Here is a 21477-nt window from a genome sequence, read left to right on the forward strand (position 1 = left end):
AGACGCAACCAGACGGTCACATCATCACGATGCTGCATCACATCACTTCATTAAAGAACTCTGTCAGTCCTGTTACCCGGTACCGATTCCAGCCTAAGACCCAGAACCTCACCTGAACGTTGACGTAGAATTGTTTGCCTGACGACGGATAAAAGGAGCTACGATAAAATCACTTTAAGCTTTTCAGACAATTATCAGTTTAATCAATCAGTCAAAAAAATCATGTCAAAAGCAAGTTTTAGCAACAGTCTAAAGTTCTTTATGTCATAAAAACACAAAAAATAAGAAATCATAAAGACATCACACAGTCACCAAATGAGAAACCAGCAACAAAACCAATACATTTGATCCAAATCATCAATACATATCAAATATGTTGGTCGATATTCCAGTGATTATGGGTCATCAGGTTTTCCTTACCAGGGTTTTCAGCCTGGATTAAAGGAACTCAGTGGTTTTTGTGGAAGTTTGTTCCAGATCAAACATTAAAAACATCCACCTGCATTGTTCACATTACATGCATCAGCATCCGCTACCTGTCAGGAGTCATCATGGGTGGCTATGAAATGCACCAGTTTACAAATGATGACATTTGTTGTGAATTATTACAATATGAGTAAACTAAACTGAATATGACCCGAGTCGGCGTTAATTTTATAGGATGGGATGAAAATTACAATCCTGGGCTAAAAATCTCAGTCGGCAGGAAAAATGCGACAGTCATGATGCGTCAGGTCAGAACTTACCTCCTCTGTCAGCTTCGTCACGCTCTGCTTGATCTCAGAGTGCTCACGCATCCCTGCAGACAGCGGGAATATTCAAGGCTTCCATATTAAGCTCCCAGGAAAGGAAGAGAACACACTCCATAGATGGGGTAAGTGTGTGTGTGTGTGTGTTTTACCTGCGTACGGGTAAGGTGGAGCTGCATGTGACAGGCTGGGACTGAACTCAAACTTCTGTGAGGAGGTGGAAATGCTCTCCGTTTCGATGCCGTCCACGAATCTTTGCAGGACAGAAAGGGTTAAAGGTCAGAAGCATGACGAAGGCATGACGGCGCGGCGGCCACTGCAGATAGGAGGAGTACACTTCCACCAAAAGACTCAAAAGAAACTTTGAGATGAATCTCTGAAATTTTCCAGAAAAAAAAAAAAGAACAAAAAAAACAACTTGGAAATGTCTGAGATTTTCTGAAGTCGAACATTTTTGACTTTTAAAACTTTCCAGAGTGTCAAAAGTTGAAGATTTTTTACATTTCAAATTCTTTCTTGAAATTTTCTTAGATTGTCAAATTTGGAGGGTTTTTTCTTGCTAATTTTTGACTTTTGAAGCTCAGAAATTCCCTTGTTCTTTCAAGAAATTTCTTTGATGAGTCTCAGAACATCTGCTTTTTTGCAGAAATGTGCATGCATCTTTTTCCGTTCTCTCCATCGGCCTCGGTACGTGGTCAGAACGTCAATCCGGTCTGAACGGACAGCAATCACTGCGCCGCCTCTCCCCGTCTTCTGCTCGGGTCTCACACATCCATGCAAACCATTCAGCTGCAGTAGGAAACCCTGCACACAGCAGCAGGTCCCATATGACCCACCAGCTATGTAATCTACCGGTTGCCATGGCACCCAGACACCGATTGCAGCAGAGTCCACTGCAGTTTCTTTCTGTGGCTCAGAGGTTGTGTCATTACCCGTTTTATGATTACAGTGTGCACCTACAGAGAGAGCGCGTGTGTGTGTGTGCGTGTGCATGCATGTGTTTAGGTGTGTGTGTGTGTTACCTGGGGCTGAGCTCGGGTGGAGCGCTGCAGAAGCTAACCACTGGTATCTGCAGGGTGGAGGGCCGTGAGTGCTCGGTGGGGGCCCTGAAGGGCCGCGGAGCCAGGAGGGGGGAGCGCAGCGGGGAGCTGAGGCCCCTGCTGAGATGCAGCGGCGAGCGGGGAGCCCGGGACACGGAGCTCTGCTCCTCGTCGCCCTCCTCGTCCTCACGGATGGACGGCAGCTTCTTCACCAGGCCGCCGTTGCTCTCCCAGTCCTTCTGACACATAGCAGGGTCAGAGGTCAGAACTCGCCTCCCAACATAATCGGCAGTAACAAAAACTCTTTGAGGAATTTTGAATGAATGTGAGCGTTGAACTTCCCTTGGGGATCAATAAAGTATATTTAGAATTTGAATTTTGAACCATCAGACTGAGCTGAGCTGAAGGAGAACAGACTGCAGTGTCTCAGCTTCACCAGTAGGTGTCGGGCAAACACAAGAGTTTGTCTGTGATGATTTGTTTAAGCCGCTGTTGCAAATAAAAACTCCAAATTTGTTCACTGCAGAAACACAAACTCTTTCCAAGTGTTTTTGGTTTCCTGCAAATATCTTACAACACTTGAAATAAGACGAAACATAAGAAACTTTTCTACAAGAAATACGAGTCAATAATTTCTGAATATTGATGAAAAACTACTAGTTCCATTGGCACATAAATTCACTTTTAATTATGTTTTTCCCAAGTGATAAGTGAAATAATCTGCCAGTGGAAAGAAGTGCTTTTCATCAATATTGAGGGATTATTGTCTTAAAACAAGCTCCCATGTCTTGCTGAAGAGTTACGTGTAAGTTAGTTTGGTGTGATAAGACATTTTTAGTGGAAACTAAACAAATCTAGTTGGTGTGATTTTGTGTTTTTGTAGTGAACAAGCTGGACAAAGTGTGCACTCCGTTCCTATTTTCCCTTTATTTCTTTTTTTAAAAAAAGGTTTTTACTTTTATCAGCTCTGTTGTTTTGGCCGTCGTTCAGGTTCGACAGTGTTCGGTTCAGTTGTAGACAAAACGCTTGTTCAAAGTCTACAATAAACAGAAATAAAAAAAAATGCAATTTAAATTCTGTTCGCTGACGTTCAGCGCAGTGTCAGGTTACACTTGTAGATGGATGGGTGAAGCGTGAGGAGTGTTTTGCTGAGCTGCCCTGGAACCCATGTGGTTCTATCGATCACAGTGGGATGACGAAGTGGGTGGGAGGCTCGGTCTCTGCCTCAGGCCATTAAAACTATCTCTGTGTCAGGTAGAGGAGTGATGGCAGACTGGATGGATGGATGGATGATGAAGTGCTGTCCAGATGTCTAAAGTCGTCCAGCTGTAGTTCCTTTATGCCCGGAGATTTCACCCAACTGAATATTCTACATTAGGATCCACTGTAGGTCTTCGAAATTGTTCTTATTGGGATTGTTTTACCTGAATGCTGCACTGTAAAAAAACAAAATCTCCCCCAGTATTTCTGTCTAGTTCCTAGTGCAAAAGCACATGAAATAAGACAAAAACTAACTTACAAGAAATGTTTTAGTAATGTAGAGTACGGAGCCCCGTACGGGGATTTTCTCTTTTGCGTTCCCTCGCATTAATGCATTAATCAGTTTGTGCGGTATAATTGAATACTGTAGGCCTTTCTTCCAGTGGCCATTGTACTTTCTGCTATTACATAAGGCTTTCGTGAGGTTTGTCCATGTATGATATCTTGTGATATATCTGAAGTTTTATATGTCTTCCTTTAGGACAGAAATGCATCACAAACCGATGATATAAACAGAAACTTTCCATTGGAAAGAGGAAAAAAAAATCCATCCAAACTACTTGGACTATTTGTGAGTTATTGTCGTGGGGTAATAAAGTCATCTGACAGGTTTGATTGTGTCTCTATTGCTTTGGTCTGAATGGTTGTTGGTTTTCATGCGCAGTTCCATCTCAACCACATACGGACAGACATGAACATGCAGTTGATGAATCGATTTTCAATCAGGTTTTTTGTACCAAGGAGTTAATAATTAACACGTTTTCACAGAGCCTCTTTAAATGTGCATGTATTTGAAATGTTAAAGTGACATTTGTGACTGTGTACAAAATAGACCAGCAAATACTGCAGTAAGCGTATTGCGAGGAAACGCAAAAAAAAAAAAAAATAAATAAATAAAAATGTCCCCATGTCCCCTATGGGCCTCCGTAATAGAGAAGTGGGGCTTTAAGTAAATAATTCCTTAATGTTGATTTTAAAGAGTATCAGTTCCACTGGCAGATTTTTCACTTAAAACTTTAAGTGAAAAAAAAAAACTGCCTGTAAGCCAATACTCTCTTATTTCAAGTGTACTAAGATATTTGCATTGAAAATGAGACAAAACACTCGATAATATTTGGTGATTTTGAAGCCCGAGCACATGGTTTCATTTGGTCTGGAGATTCAGCTGCTGAGGATGTTCGCTTCAAACGACTCTCTGCTTCGTTTGAGTTCATTCCTCTTGTCACTCTTTAACAAGCTTGTTTGCTTTGAATGCGAAAGTCTAATTAGTAAAGGAAAACTAATTTCCTTTTTCATTATATCAAAATTTTCTTTAGAAACCTCTCCCACCCCCCAAAACAAACTGCAGATTAAACTTTTAAACTTTTCTTGCTCTTCTTGAAACGTCGCTTTGCATAAATCAAAGAGACAATGGAGAATCTGTGTGTAGACAGAAAAATGCACTTTAGAAACGTCATCCTGATGCGTTTAGATGATACACAGTTGCTCAAAAATGCACCGGTAGGAAAAAGAACTGCAGTATTCTAGGTTGTTCACATCACAAAGAGAGTTAAGAAATATTTTAAGAGCCGCATCCCACAATGCTCTTTAGATTTCGTCTGAGGGAAAAAGTCATGAAGAAACTCGGTAAACGGTTTAAACACAGAAACATACTTTTGTACTTTCTGAAAATCTAATTATTTGATCCCACTGAGGCTCTGCTGCAGGTTAGAAAGTTCATTTCTTTCCTTAATAAAAGTTTAAACCTTTATAATGAAAACTATAAATGTAAACATGTCGAGACTCGATTACCATGTCTGCACTGCAAAAACCACTGAATATTACTGAATATTTATGGTCTGGTTTGAAATAACACTTGAACTGCGACAAAAACTAACAGAGAAAAAATGTCGTGCTATAAATGAAATAATCTTCCAGTGGAACTAATATATTCTCATCAATATTAAACAATTATTGTCTTAATACAAGAACAAGCTCCTGTATCTTGCTGAAAAGTTACTTGTAAGTTAGTTTTGTCGTATTTCGAGCGTACTAAGGAATTTGCTCTAGAAATTAAGACAGAAACGTCTTGGTAAGGTTTTGAGTGTTTTGCAGTGTCCAGGTGGAACATCTGCTCAGGCGAACCAGAACCTGGACTGTAGGACTAAACTGGAGCATTTAAATCAAAATCTGCCCCAAAAAACGTGAACGCAACACAGAGTGATTGTCTTTCCCAAGTGTTATGGTTTCCTTCTGTTGCCATGGTAACTAAGAGCACATTCACTCATTGACTTGCTCTACATAACACCTCGGTGCACCCAGATCCACGTTTGCTTGTAGTAAAACATCCATCCATCCATTTTCTTTACACCCTTGTCCCTCAGTGGGTTCGGGAGGGTTCCTGCTTCCTCTCCAGCAAACATTCTGGGCGAGAGGCGGGTTCACCCTGGACAGGTCACCAGTCTGTCGCAGGGCAACACAGAGACACACAAGACACACAACCATGCAAACACACACACCTAATTTGGAGAGGCCAATTAACCTAACAGTCATGTTTTTCGACTGTGGGAGGAAACCGGAGAACCCGGAGAGAACCCACGCATGCACAGGGAGAACATGCAAACTCCATGCAGGAAGACCGGGACCGGGAATCGAACCCAGAACCTTCTTGCTGCAAGGCAACAGCTCTACCAACTGCACCACTGTGCAGCCCCTTGTGGTAAAACTTGTTGCAGCAAAAAATAAAAATAACAAAGGCGGACACGGATCCCGTTTTTATCGCTGAGAACAAAATGAAATCTTTGATCAGATTTCTTCAATCGAACCCAAACTAATAAGCAAAAAGGAATTAAGCCTTTTATTTAAAGTTTTGGATCTGCGATCTCGTTCCAACGAAAACATCTGATTATTGGTTTCATTTAGATGCTCAGTTAATTGTTGAGTAAGTAGACAAAAAAAAAAATCACACAGTACTTTTGAGCTAATGATTTTAGCCCACATGACCAAAACTTACAAATAACAATATTTACAGTGTTTTAAACGTCGATGCTGCTTTACAGAAAAGGTTCAGACAGAAAACATGTGAGAAAATAATAAACAGCTTGAATAAAGACGAATGAAGAGGTTTTCCTGGGAGCAGTCTGTGTGTTTGGACTGAATTTTGAAACTATTAGGCTTTATGGTTCCACTACGTAGAACATCTCATCATTTCAATGTTTTGTTTCTCTTGTCTGCATCAATCAGTCGGCCAAAGACCAGAACCAGACCATTTTCTCCCGATTGCCTCTCGTGTTTCTCTTGTTTTTCTTGTCTGAGCTCATATTGTATTAGCTTATGCAGTTGAGTCAAATGACATAATTGCTTGTTTTGTTGCAGTTTTGGTCGTTTTGAATTATTGCTTCTCTTGTAAATGAGATCTTGGATCTCAATGAGGCAACCTGAATGAATAAAAGCAAAAAACAAACAACAAAAAATTGTCAATCAACAAATCAAGCAGTGCATAAATAGTGTTCTTAATTTTCACATGAACAAAGTGCCTTATGGGACGTTTATTGAGTTGATGAACATCAGAAACATCTCATCCATAATGACAATAAGCTTAGAATTCCTTCATTTAGCAGATCTGCTCGTCAACAGGCCAAACCAACAGGCTCTCACCCTGATCTCAGCCAGACCTTCATCACATCGTCTCGTTTTATCGGCTGCATGATGAGACTCTGGCGGCCAACGCCCCTCTGATCCCCAAACTGCTCCCCCTCCATCATCTCTCCTTCCCCCAATCAACTCGCACTCCTTCCACGCCGTCCCTGCCGGCTCAGCATTCTATCGTTTCTTTTTTCCTCCTCCTCCTCCTCTTCCTACTCCTCTGTGGCAGCTGGGTTTATTTTTAGCTCCCTGTTTCTAATCTTAGCTCGCAGCTCCGCGGGAAACCAAGGAGCTCTGTGTGATGCGTGGGTGTGATAAGTGTACAGTTCCCCATGTGTGTGTGTGTGTGTGTGAGGGTTTGTGTACGGAGCTCTTTTTTTTTTTCTTCAGAGATCTAACCGCATGTGTGGAGATAAATGAAAACTCTGCACACATTTCTTGTGTGCAGGAAGGGAAAAAAAACGTGATTTTGTTCATGTTTCTGTGTGTGAGTGCTGGCAGATCTCACTCTCCCTGTCATGTTCATCAATCAGAGACTGAAAAAAAAGCCCAGGAGGAGAGAAGCCGAAGTGAGATCATGTGAGCTGGTGGACGGCTGGTGATTTCACAGTGAGATCGGATGGAGAGGCTGTTACCAAGAGCTCGACGAGCGTCGACTGCAAATCATCTGACTGTGTGTTGCGGCCACGTGGAGGAAAAAGGAAGAGGACGATTCTGCCACCGAAATCTCTGAAATTATGAGGCTTATCTCAGAAAGTTTCTAGAAAACACAAGAAAATGTCAGCGCTTGATACGTCAAAACGTTTCTAGAAAGAACTCAGAGACTTTGAAGGTAATATCAGTAATCGTCTAGAAAAACGTAGAAATTTATGAGGTTGAAAAGTTGAAGAGTTTTGGCTTTTGTATCTCATTTTCTTGTTTGTTTTTTTTTCTAGAAAATTCTTGAGATCAACCTCAATATTTAGGTTTATTTTTCTAACAAATTTTCAACATTTCAAACTCATACATTCCCAAGTTTTGTTTTTTTTCTGGGTTCAATCTCAATTTTTTCTTATTTTTTTGTGGAATTCTCCCTTTTTCTCCACGTTTAACAGCTTTAATTCATATTTCATAATGCGTTATATTTTTGGATCAGCCTCTACACCTGTCGGCATGCCTGACATGTCTGCAGGATTCCCTCAGGTAATCAATAGCAGTTGTTTTTGTTTTTTTTCCACATGCATATGACAGACATCTGCAGCCTCGAGCCCAGATACATGTGCAGCAGATTGCACATATGCTGGCGACGTTTTCTCTGCAGACAAACCAACCACTGCAGTGCAGAGAAAAGAAAACGAGATCGCTCACGTTCTTCCTCCTTCCTCCTCTTCAACTTCTCCCTGACTGGCTGCTCTATTTTTAGCGAGCAGGATCCAATCTTAGCAGCAGCTGAGGAGGGAGCGCCAGTCAGGGAGAACCCGTGCTTCCCCCCCTCCTCTATTTTTAGCTGCAGGAGAGCTTCAAACGGCAGCACTCATCTATTCTGGTCTGTGTGTTTTTCTCCCTCTGCAGCAGCAGCGCTGGAGGATCCAGTGTGTGTGTTGAGTGTGTGTGTGTGTGTTTGATGGCATGGACTTTAAATGGAGGCACGTGTCAAACCGCGTTACGAGGGCCAGACACGGCTCTTATCCATCCTCCACATTACGACGGATATGTTTAAACAGAAACACAAGTTTTCATTCCTCTGATTCATCCGAGTCGATTCCTACGTTCCGACATTAGTTATATTTCATTTGTTTGGTAGAGACAACAAGAAGTAATTAGCATTTTGAAAAATGTCTATTTTTCATCTTGTGTCCCTGAGTAAACGAGTGATCTGTTATACAAGCAAGGTGACTTAGCTACACACATGTCATAAATACGAGCAGTAAATACAGGAAAAGGAAACTACAACACAATTATTATAAATAGTGGTCAAGCAGTCCTAAAAGGCTGCAAATGATATACATTCATAAGTAAACCTCCTGAACTGTTTTCATATTTTATCACAATCCCACCACGAACATGAACGTGTTTCGAACTGATCAAGCATTTTCTGTCTAGTTTCTAGTGCAAATACACTTGAAATAAGACAAAACAATATTGATTAGTAGTAGTTCTATTATTTTACTCATAAGATATTTTACCCAAGTTATGAGTGAAATAATAACTAGTACTTTTTTTCAAAAATTCATCATTAAGGAATTGGAGACTTCAAACAAGCTTCTGCATCTTGCTGACAAGTTTCTTGTGAGTTTGATTTTGTCTTATTTCAAGTGTGATAAGATCTTTACACAGGAAACTAGACAGAAACACTTGGTGAGGTTTTGTGTTTTTACAGTGCAGCAATCAGGGAAAACGATCCCAAGAAGAACAAGTTGGGATTTTCAACACCTACAGTGGATGATAATGTGAAAAGATTCACGCGGGTGAAATCTCTGGACATAAAGGTCAAAGGTCATGAACTACCATTGGATGACCTTAGACATCTGAACAGAACTTCATAATAATGATAAATAAATGAATGAATCAATCTTCAGGCCAATACTTGACAATACTTTGTGTTTTTTCAGTGTAGGTGATTGTTGCAAACATCTATAATTCATTTAAATCAGACTTCTGGTTTTAAGATCTGTTCAACAATCCCCTGAACTGTTTGTTTGTAACTGGGATCCATGGCAACAAAACAAGTCAGAGTCTGGGTTGTTCAGATTCGGTTGGACTGAACATCCGCTTCCACACACACACAAAACATCAGCCTGGATAAAGAACTGTGGGTGTAAGCGGGTGTGTGTTAGCTCCTCTGTTAGCTCAGTGGTCTCTGTGGGTGGGTTGTACTCACGTCGGCGCCGTGGCCCTCCCGCAGGTTGTAGGTGAGGTCGTGCTGGATCTCGCTGACGAACTTCTGCGCGTACTCCGGGTAGAGGCGGAGCACCTCGCGCAGGCCCTTCAGGCTGATGTACTGCAGGTCGCAGTAGGTCAGCGCTTTGACGTTGGCGTTCGTCTTGATCACCTGCTCCTTCGTCAGAGAATCCGAACCAATCAGGTCTCCTTTGCCTGATGGAATGAGTTCAGAACAAGAGCGGGATGTAAAACTGGTTTCACTTTGAAGGGTCTGTTTGCTTCAGAGCCGTTGCTGCTGTTTGGGGTTCATATGTTCCATGTTTGACCCTTTGTCTACGTTTCTAGAAGCTTTATATTCATTGGTTCACTGCAGACGAACTCATTTCACGTTCTGTTAGACTCACTCAACGAAGGAAGAAAGTTCTGCCAAATGTGGCTGATTTTGGAGTCAATTCCATGAAAGTGGAGTTTTGTTCCTATATGAGCCATAAATACAACCATCAGTGTAAATAATGGCTGAGGCAGTGTAGAATGGTTATTTTATTTATTTATTTTTTTATTTTTTTATGTGAATCAGCTTTATTGATCCACATACAAGGAATTTCACCTCAGTTTTCAAGCACTCAGCTCATGCAGACATCAGGTTCAAGACAAAAACACAAAATCTTACCAAGTATTTCTGGTCTAATTTGAAATAAGACAAAACTAACTTACAAGTGACTTTTCAGCAAGATATAGGAGCTTGTTTTAAGTAAATAACTCTTGAATATTGAATAATTAAGCCTCAGATTATTTCACTTAAAACATTGGAAAAATGTTTTGTTGTAAGTAAAATAATAAAATAATCTACAAGTGGAACTAGTACTTTTTTTAACCATCATATTAAGAAATTATTTACTTAAAACAAGCTCCTGCATCTTTGCTGAATAATTACCTGTGAGTTAGTTTTATTTCAAGCTTACTAAGACGTTAAACCCAAACTACTCGGTAAGAGTTTGCATTTTTACAGTGTGCAGTTTGAATTTTAGTTGTTTTTTTAATCTTACCAAACTTTAAAGCTCTTTGGTGAAACAATAAACCTGCAAAGAATAACAGTAACTTTTTTCTACTGACTCCACGGCTGCTGAACTTTATTTGTGATGGATAATTTACATGCATTTTGTTCACATAAGAGGCATTAGAGATGTTTGCAGACTGGCTACTATGAGGCCAAGCAGCTGTGATGCAGCATCCTGGGAGGGCCGTGACGGCCCCGGGGCTCAGAGTCGTCCCAGCGCCGCAGCTCACCACTTGGGTCCGTCTCTCAAGGTCACCGCACCAAAATTTTTATTTTTTTCAATTTTTTTTGAAGCAGAGGGAAATTCTTCAGCGCACAACTTTATGTATCAGACAACATCATTTGGTTTGATCTGCTGTTAAAATAATAACTCTATAAACGTAAAGACACTTTCGTCTCTGAGCAGAGAGGGAAAAAAAAAGATTTTAGTCAACAGATCTGCTTCTGTTTTCTGGGGTCTCGCTGCAACGGGATCAATGCAAAACATTTTCAGAACTAATCCAGTTAATATTCCTTTTCAGCTCGGCCTTCGCTGTAAATTCAAAAATGTGTAAAAAAAACAAACAAAAACAAAGCAAAAGAAAACAGGAGGAATTACAGTGTTATTCACGGACAGCAAATAGCAGTGCTGCTGCTCAGACCTTCGTTTCTTCATTCCTGCCTTTTTGAAAAAAAAATTCATCAATGGTTCATAGCCACAGTTTTCAGATGGATTATTCATGATCAACAGAGTGATGTCAAAAAACACAAAGAAAAAAAAATTACCAGAAATGTATCGCCGTCTATAAGGGGAACCTGTAATTTGGACGCCTTTTGAAACAGACAAAGGCCTCCGCAGTTTTGGGATAAAGAAGAAAATCTGACAAAAGACTCATGGGGGCTGAGAAAAAAAGAGAGAGAGAAAAATGGGGGGAAAAAAGGAAGAAAAATGAGCTGAGAGGAAACAGAAATGATGGAAGGAGGCGGGGAAGGGACTGCAGAGGGGTGGAGGAGTGCGGAGGTGGACAGAAAGGAGGGTAAAGGAGAGGAGGGGTGTGTGTGTGTGTGTGTGTGTGTGTGTGTCTGCACACTAACACCAGTAAACCAAAGAGAGGAGGGGATCAGGAAGTGGAGCATCTCTGAACTCCTCCACATCCTCCTGCTGCCATCGCCCCCCCACCCACCACTGCTCTTAACATGGAGGAGGAAATGGGCTCTTCATAATCTCCGTCTGCCTCGCTGTCTTTTTCACATTTCTGCTCCTCCACTGCCCCCCCAACCCCCGCCCCCACCACCTCTATTGTTGTCTTTTCAGGGAGATGATGGGTGGCGGTGGCGACAGAAAGCTTTGCTCTTAATAAAGATGAAACGTTACTAGGAAGTGACATTTCAGTGCGTCTGTCTGGTTTTGGGAAGTGTAGGTGAGAGCGAAGAAGGTGGGGAGCAAATGCCTTTCAAAGAAGTTAATTTTGTCAGTGTTAGTGACTCTTAGTCCTCGTGAACATTACCACTGTCAGGTTTGTTCTTTCTTTTTTATGCTTCTACTTTTGCTCTTTTCAAGTGCAATTTCTAATCCAATTTTTCACACCTACTGCTGTTAAATTGCATATAATGCAGACCAGCTGCAGGGAGATGTTCATACTGCGGGACAGTAATACTCCCAGATTCAGGCCCACGCAGGCACGTCTACGACTATTAGAGCTATTGTAGGTAGTAAGAAATGAAAGGAAGAGGACATTTCTTCTGCCATATAAACGCTGAAAAAAGAAGGAAATTCAATAGCTTGAAAAGTCAGAAATTTGATAGAAATAACTTCTGGGTATGAAAATCTGAAAGTTTCAACTTTCTGACTTTTTTCTGGCAAATTTTGGATTTTTCATACTCAAAAATTTTGAATGTTTGAAACGCAGAAATTTCTATTTTTTTTCTTTAACATTTCTGCAATTTATCTTACATTTTTAGAGTTTTTTTCTGGCAATTTTGTTTTACTTTTCAAACTCCAAAATTAAAAAAATAAAATAAAATTCGGAAAAAAAAAATCCTGGGATTCATCTAAACATTTATGAGCTTTTTCAGGTAAATGTTTGACTTTTTAGGACTTAAGTTTTTTTTCCCCCAGAAATTCACCAGGATTAATCTCAAATTTCTAAGTTTTTTCTAGCAGACTTTTGATTTTTGAAATTCAAAAATTTGAATTTGAAATGTCTGAGTTGGAAAAGTAAAAAATCTGCTAGAAAACACTTAGATATTCGAGATTTTCTAAAAAGAAAATAAAACATGGAAATTTGAGAAATTTGGAATTTCCAAGTGTTTTCTAGGAGATATCTGGGATTTATCATTAAACATTAGATTTTTTTTCTCTTGCAAATCTTTGACCAAAATTTACTTGTTTTTTCTAAAACTGTTTTTTTTTTTTTTAGATTTTTGGAAGAAATGTACTCCTTTGTTTCTATCTACAACGGCCTTACCTCGCCTTTTCTAATATATATCCAAAAGATGTAATGCATCTTAGCTAGCAGGGGGTGTAAGAGAATAAAAGGTCAGTTTTCATTGGTGTCACACGCAGTTAATTCAGCTTGAAGTAATGCACAGCGTCATACTTGTTGTGATTTAGTGTGATGGTCAAAGTAAAGGTTAATTTAGGCACAAATTGACAGGCTGCTGGAGGTGTTGCATCACAAGCCCTGCTCCTTCATCATGGCTTTAATTCAATATTTAATGTAATATCAGCCCAGGTGTTGATTGGATCACCGCTTATGGAAGCTATTCTGGCTTCAAACAGCTACAGCTGACATAAAACTGTTCAGCCTTCACCTGAAAATCAGCTTCATTACCAAAAACATACAAACAGGAAATATCATTAAACAACTAACTGATCAAATTAATAAAAAAAAAAAAACCCGGATACATTGAGTGCTTCTGCTGTCGCGTTCTTATTCAACCCCCCCAGGACAAGCATCTTTGTGACAAACATAAAATCTTAGAATTTTTCAAAATATTTTTTCTAGTGAAAATATCTTATAACATTTGAAATAGAACAAGATAGACAGAAAATAAACAACCAAACAGATCTAAATAGCTACAATCAGCTCACAATAAGATTACATAAAATTTTAGATAAAAATTACATTACATGTAATAACAGACAACTGTAGCAGCTGCGAATGATATTCTGCAGAGCTCAACCGATTAAGTAGCTTACTAGTATCTTTTCAGCAAGTTATTGGATAAAAAAGTTCCAGTTCCACTGGCAGATATTTTTTAGTTTAACAAAACATTCCTACCTATTTGTAAGTGAAATAATCTGCCAATGGATTCTAGTGCATTCTCTTAAAATCAACATTAAATGTTTTTTAATTTACTAAAAACAAGTTGAAAAGCTACTTGTAAGTTAGTTTTGTCTTATTTCAAGTGTGTTAAGACATTTGCACTAGAAACAAGACCCAAAATTACCTGCTAAGATTTTGTTTTTGCAGTGCATACGGTTCTTTTCAAACCAGCAATGGTAGACCAAACTCAGAGTGGTAATTCTGTTCTAGGCTAAACAAATGCATCAAATTAAATATCCCATCAGAAATGGTCTCCTTTGTGCAGCAGCTTCTAGCTGGTTGCTCAAACATGGGTCATGTGGCAGAGGGAGCAGAGACGCCCCAGAGCTCGACCTGCCACACTTAAATGTAGCACCATGTTCTTTTCAGCTTCACTATTCTACCTCTGACCTGCAGCTCTAGAAAGGATGCCGGGGTCAGGAGTTGTGTACATTTTCAGTTTCAGCGTCCAGTAACAGCCTTCTAGTGGAAACTAAAATGCTAGGCGGTTGCTGCTACCAAGTCTTGTTGCAGGTGTGGCAGACAGTCGAGGGGATTTTCTGCTTTAACTCACGTTACAGCATATAAAAAAAATGAAAAGCACCAACATGGCCAGAGATAGTTGGTGTGCGCTTCCAGATTTTAATTGGTTCATTTCACTGACTAAATGATGACTTAGGTTTTCTCTCTTTCATAGACCATAACCAACTAGCAGGAAAAATGATCACCTCTAACTGCTGGATATGTGTCCCTGATGACTTACTGATATTTAACAGCACAAATAAAAATGTTCGACCACATGTAAAGTCGCTTGAGTCGTGGCGCTGAAACATTCAGACATGCATGACTGGAGGAAGGAGAACGCCGTCGGGTTCTGGTTACCAAGGATAGTGGATCCTTCCTGGAAGAACAGCATGTCCACCGGGCCGAGAAGGCCAATGGACTCCTGGGCTCTGCTGTTCTCTCATAATAATGATGCTGTTTCAATAATGCAACATATATTTATTATTAACAGCTGCACCGCAGCACACACTGCCTGTTGATGCGCGTGTGTCATTATCCAGATCAAATACAGGATGAGGGGCCTGGTGTTTCAAGGAAAATCTCATTCACTTTATAATTACACACACACACACACACACACACACACACACACACACACACACACACACACACACACACACACGCACGCACGCACGCACGCACGCACACACATGCATACATGCATACACACACCTAATCGAGTTTTCATGTCTTATGGGGACTTTACATTGACTTCCATTCATTTTCTACAGCCTAACCTTCATCCTACCACTAATCATCACCCATAACCCAAAAACAGCATTTCCCCTTATGGGGACCAGAAACAGGTCCCCACAAGTATCTAAAAACCTGGTCACACACCACACACACACACAGAAATACAAGCCCTCATCATTAATCCAATCCATGTTGACCTTTGTATAAACATGTACATCTGCTCCTGCCATGAATGCATAAGAAGGCCTTTCAGCTCCTCCCTGATCTGCTGTTTCTGTTTGCTCCTCATCCACACGGCGCTGGCTGAGGGAAGCTGCTTCCTGGATTAGCCTTACAAAGGTTTTGAGTCACATCCCAACTAAATTAGATTTCCACCTGTGAGAGCAAAAGAAATGATTGTTTTGGCAGCAATAGTTCGTCTCAACGTACCGCCTCCAACTGGATTATTTTCAGTGAGACAATATTACTCTTGATTTTACATTCAACACCAAATGTTGGCTAAAGGTGAGTTTTTTTCAAATAATTAAGTAGAGATGCAGTAGTTACAGATTTCTGATCTCCAGTTTTTATGAAGCTCTGACCTGCTCAGATTGATTTTAGCCACTTCTAGCTTCTATTATATCTCTATTATAATTAAAAGTTTTCAACATATTGTTCTCCTAAAGAAGTCTTACACTTGTTCTGCCTCCATAATCTTCATTTTCAGACATCTTACTGACAGCGAACTGGCTAACTTGGAAGATTTTTCTCATAATAAAAACAGAATTTAATCAGGTGTAAATGAAATTAAAAGCTAGAGGAACATTTCCATTCGTAAAGCACTGTTTTAAATTGAATATTAAACATGAACCAGAATTTTGGCCCTTTTCTCAGCAGGTTTCACTTTGGTTAATTCTTTGCATCAAAGTTCATGATAAGAGGAATGATGCTGTATGGTTGGTTATTACACACAGCATGATTAAAAGAAACGTGCAGGGTCAATAAAAGAAAGAAAAATGTACAAGATATGGATGCATACTCAGTTGAAACCAGAAGTTCACATACAAAATGACCACTGTCACCAGAAATGGAAATAATTATTAGAGATGTATAAATTGGATTCAGCACTGATATATCATACGTGATGCATCGGTACAAACCGGTACAGCATGTTAAACTGTGGTCTGTTTCTAAACTTGTCTTTGTTTTTCAATCACTGCTATGTATTTAATTATTATTTGCTTGTTTATTGTTTTATTTTACGTCTAATCATGCAAAGAAGGTTGAATTTTCCTCTTGAAAATCTGCTGTGCAAATAAAACTGGTAAGTCCCACTCCCGGTAGCAGAAACCAACCAATTGAAAACGAGCCATCAACTTCTGAAGAGAAAGAAAAGTGGTCAACTACTATCTACTCAGAGTAAAGCCAGAACCATGATGATGGTTCCTCTGCAGATATTAGTGAAGAAGTCAGTAAAATTCTGATCCTTACTGGATCAGAAAAAAACACACAACACATTTTAAATTGTTTTAAAAACTCATCAAAGTAGTATGTAACGTCAACACCGGACAGATAAGGGTCCTTTAGCAGAGAGACGGTAAAGTGTTGCACTAAAAAAAGACTATAAAGGGAGACAATAATACCTCCTTTTTTTTTCATCATTTAGGAGGTGCGATATCAGCCTTTGCACCGTCTGCCGCTGAATCCAACAGGATTCCTGGAGGATAACCACCAAGCAGCGACTCTTTCTGTGTGGCTCCACCTGGGTGATAACGCCTTTAAGCAGCAGAGAGCCAACTGCAGCTCTTTAGCAGCTTGCTTTTAGCCCTGTTAGCTTACACAAAGACCCTCCTCCTCCTCACTCCTTCATCACCTAATGTTCATTAGAGCAGTCGGGGCTGCTCTGCTTGGATGAAACCAAACTAGGTGTTGTAAAATTATTCTAACCACCATCACTGCACAAGCACACACTGCTGGATCTCATTGGATGACTCCTTAAAGGAACAGGAAATATTAAATATTAGTTATTCATTGAATATAGAACAGTGTCCTTACCTGGGCCGATGTAACCGAATGACTTTCTATCATCTTGAGTGTCATCATGTCCCAACAAGGGATTGTTTTTATGAGTTTGTTGTGTGTTTAACATTAGGATGCATTTCTCTATAGGGAAAATGTTTTATACTTATTTAATACTTGGTGAGATTTTGTGTTTTAATAGTGCGCACAGTTAAACTAAGAACAAATGTGCTTTCCGATCTTTTACGCACATATGTGAAAGAATCTAGCGGTCACCCTTTTCACAGACTCACCCAGTATAGCCAGCACAGTGTTGTCCTTCAGCACCTCCATGGACCCTGAGCAGACGAAGTAGATGGCCTGCAGGGCGTCGCCCTGCCGGATGAGGAACTCCCCCGGGGCGCAGAAGGAGGTCTTGATGATGAGGGAGAGGGAGCGCAGGCATCCCCTGCTGGCCGACTCGAACAGTGGCAGCTGCAGCAACTCTTTGTTCAGGTGCATGGCGATGTCGGCCCGCAGCTCGTCTGGGAAGTCCTTCAGCAGCTGGGAAGGCAGAGCAGTTCACATTGAACAGCTGCACTGTCTAAAAACGTCACCAGAGGTTTTAGCTAACTGAGCTAAAACCTCAGTTAGCTAAATAAACTCAGTGAGAAAAACTTCTTTAACATTAAGACAGGAGAAAACACAGAAAAGATAATAATAAATGATGAAGAATTGAAAAAGAACCTTAAAAATGACTGCAATAAACGATTAATTGATTATTCTGATGATTAATTGACGCATTATGCTGAAAGGGTTTATGTAAAGGGTTTTTGGGACTATTTTTACTGAAAAATCTCAGACATATTGCTAAGATCCCAAAACACTCACTGCGTCTAAACAGAACTGATGTGTTGATAGAAAGTATTTCTACGTAAAAAGGCATATATTCGATTTTCGCTTCTTCAACCACAGACTTAAGCAGTATCCAACATAAATTTGGATACATTTCAGATGACCTACCTTATTATTTCTAAAAGCAGCAGCTATTTTCTTGCCTTAGTGCCCAGCTCTGGCCCAGGTAGAGCTCACAGAGCGCCAGTAGACACATCCTCCTATCTGCACAGAGCAGCTACCAGTGGAGTTATCTTTGTTGCTTCTCTGATTAATGCCTTTCCTGCTGAGTCTGTGGGTTTTGGTCGATGGCCCTTTCTTGATCTCTAATTCAGCATGACTTTGTCCTTGACTTATGTGAAACTTTCCCCGGTCTTCATGCTTGGTGGCGGCCTGCACAACAGAGATGCTGCTGTTGGATATGTGGACGTACTGAGGCCATCTGATAGACTGAGGTTTATGTTTTGGACCTTAAAACAAAAGATAAAAGTTTCTTTATTGATTCTTATGTTTTGTTATTTCTGATTTTGCGCTCTTTACAGGGGGAGTGTTATATAAGTGCAGCTTTTTAAAGTTTTCCATCATGTTAAAATGTTATTCCACCATCAAAAACACACCTGGAGGGTTGTTTTGACTCTGCATGTTTGTCCACCAGGCGCTAGTGGACATAGCGCTGCCTTCAAGGACCAAGCTCCTTGTTGGAGCTGCAGTTTCTAAGATTCCGCATTACAGAGCACCTCCCCCAGCTCCTTCAGACCAGTAGCCAGCATTTAGCAAATACCTGGTGGAAATGAGCATCTGCTGAGTTCACTAGAGGAGCTGCTTCTCAGTGAAACACTGTTAAAAACATTGTTAAAGGGTTAATAGAGGAGCCATGCTGTGAAGAATTCCTGAAGGCGGAGTTTCAGAAAGAACAGAGGCTTCTTAAAGAGACAGAGCCCCAATTTCAAGGCATTAAATTAAGAAGTCAAATATCTTTTGAGTCAAATTTGATATTTACAACATTTTTATAACAACTGAAGTTACTTGATTGTGTCTGGAAAACACATAATAGTGCCCCTTTATTTGGAGTTATTGTTTTTCCCTTTGGTTTGTTATTTGTTTGAGCTCTTCTTCAGCCTCTGTGTGGGTTTTGTTTCACCTTCCCTTTTTTTTTTTTTTTAGGTCCAACTCTTATCCCGCAAAGCATGAGAGCTTAAAGCTGGGGTTGGTCACACATTTTTGGAAAGATTTCCATCAGTGGTTTGGTGTTTTACCTCCCTGGTCCAACCTGTTTACCAGAACATACAGAGTTTTATTTGAACGGGATGAATTAAACTAATTCAAATTACATGCAGTTACTTCTGCATTGGGCCGCTGCGATTTATGTACCCTGAGATGACTTCAATATAACTAGCTGCAATAACAATAAAGTGAACTGAACGGAACTGATGAGGTAATTAAAGTTATGATTTCTGATAATATTTGGCTAATTTGTAGATGGAAGTTGGGCGCTTTTTCCCCCTAACAGTTTGGTGAGTGCTTGTCTTAAAGGGATTAATGTATTATGTAAATCAACTTTTTTGAGTTTTACGGCATGTTATAGTGTCATTCCCCCGTCAAAAACATGTCTGGAGTTTTGCTTTGAGTTTTTCAAACGTTACCATCTTCTCCAGTGCTAAGACGTTTTCCATATATTTGGTGTTTGAACTATTAAAATAGACAATTTAAGTCTTTTATAGAGCATCTTGAGTATTTGCTGATTTTAGCTTTTCACATGTGGTTGTGGTCACCAGCCCCTGTGAATCTCATGGATCCACTGTATTTTGAAGCAGGCCTTGATGATTGCAAATCATCATATTTCTTTGAAGAATTTGAATTAATATCAGCTACAACAACACTTGATTTTCCTTTGGGACCAATAAAGTATTTTTTAATTTGAATTTGAAAAAGGCACACACAGATATCGCAATGACTGTGATTTGACATATTGTGGACATCTGCAGAAAAGGTTAATGTAAATGGTTTTTAGTACAGAAACATCTCAGATATGTTGCTATGATCTCATAACACTCACTGGGTTTCCATTGACCATATAATTGTGCAAATTGGAATTACGAAAATAAATTTGCTTAATGGATCAAGGCAGTTTTGAAAAACTAAAGTTTTTTAGTAAAACATTTTTTACACTAGGATGAAGTGGTTTTTCAACCGAATCAAATTTATTTACTTCACAAAACTGCGATGGAGACGTGTTTTTTACATCACAAGAGTCACATGATCAACAACCGGATGTTACTACTGGCAGAAACTACGAAGATGATGGCGCCGCATGCTTTTTAATGACTTACTGCGCAAACAAACATATTTGTGTGATTTTAATTGTGTTTCTTGTCTAATGTAAACACTACACTTGCAAAATTTTGTTTTTCCGACGTCAGCAGAATTTAGACAACATTTTGTGCACATCTGTAACGGAAATGCAGCTACTGACATAAACGTTTCCTTTAGTGTGAGCAGAGTAGCGTGCCAGGTGTTAAATGCACCTCATTGACGTCTATCCCGTTGTTAACCGACCAGGTGGTCTGGAAACACTCCAGCATGCGTTGTTCCAAGGCTTTGGGCAGCCGGTGCACCCTGATGAAGTCCTTCAGGTCCTTGGTGCGGGTGTGGTACAGCGAGCGGCGGGAGTACATCCTCTGGATAATGGCGGTCACGTTACCAAACACCACAGCGTGCATCAGCGCTGTGGGCAGAGGACAGCTTTCTCGTTAACTCCGTCTGGTTCAGACGATGGACAATGAAGGACTGCAGCTTGGAAGGAACACAGTTTTACTCAAAGGTCTTCACAAACCCGGAGAATTTAGAACACTGCAGGGTAAGAAATGACTCTGTTCTGTTGCTTTAAAACCACAAAATGTCCAGGTTATGATGAAAAAATAACTCTGAAATGCAATAAAACTTTTGGATTGTGCAGACAGAAAAGCTATTTTTAAGCTCCACACCTGATTTTCTATTCTACAATAGCTTACTAGAGCCATTGAAGCTTGGAAAAAAAAAGAGTAGTACAGTTCCACCAAAAAAACTCACATTTTTAGATTAATCTCAGAAATTGTCTAGAAAAAACAAGGAAATTTCTGAGTTTGGAATGGGAAAAATCTGCTTGAAAAAACGCAGAAACTTTCTGATTAATCTCAGAAATTTTTGAGAGAGAAACTTGGAAAAGTCTGAGTTTCAAAAAAATGTTGACTTTGTGTCTTTAGAAAAATTCTTATCTTACTCTCAAAATTTAGCAGTTTTTTGGAGGAAATGTACTCATGATTTTGATCTATCTCCCACAGCCCTGATTGAAAATAATACTATTCTGATGGTTCTTGATATTGTAGCGAAACTTTCTCAGTGGTCCCTTGATTTGAGCTTTGCTGTGAACCTACCCGCAGCCAATCAGCAGCAGAGAAAAAGTCAAGCGAGCTAAAAAGTGGCAAAAC

The 21477-nt window shown here is 40.0% G+C and overlaps 1 protein-coding gene across 2 annotated transcripts in view; it reads right to left on the bottom strand.

The window, feature by feature from the left end:
• Positions 1 to 21477, bottom strand: part of kcnh3 (potassium voltage-gated channel, subfamily H (eag-related), member 3) — a 169613-nt gene that overhangs the window by 2141 nt on the left and 145995 nt on the right. The window contains exons 9-14 of one of the 2 annotated variants that reach the window (XM_008437609.3): positions 20536 to 20735; positions 17431 to 17680; positions 9534 to 9748; positions 1772 to 2028; positions 902 to 1002; positions 747 to 799 (exon numbers count right to left, since the gene is read on the bottom strand). In XM_008437609.3, the coding sequence (XP_008435831.1) occupies positions 747 to 799; positions 902 to 1002; positions 1772 to 2028; positions 9534 to 9748; positions 17431 to 17680; positions 20536 to 20735 (1076 nt within the window). The remainder of the gene's footprint in view (positions 1 to 746; positions 800 to 901; positions 1003 to 1771; positions 2029 to 9533; positions 9749 to 17430; positions 17681 to 20535; positions 20736 to 21477) is intronic. The other variant, XM_017302023.2, reaches the window with a different exon arrangement.

The sequence above is a fragment of the Poecilia reticulata genome, chromosome 2 (genome assembly GCF_904066995.2).
Source record: "Poecilia reticulata chromosome 2, P_reticulata-male-v2, whole genome shotgun sequence".
Taxonomy (NCBI): domain Eukaryota; kingdom Metazoa; phylum Chordata; class Actinopteri; order Cyprinodontiformes; family Poeciliidae; genus Poecilia; species Poecilia reticulata.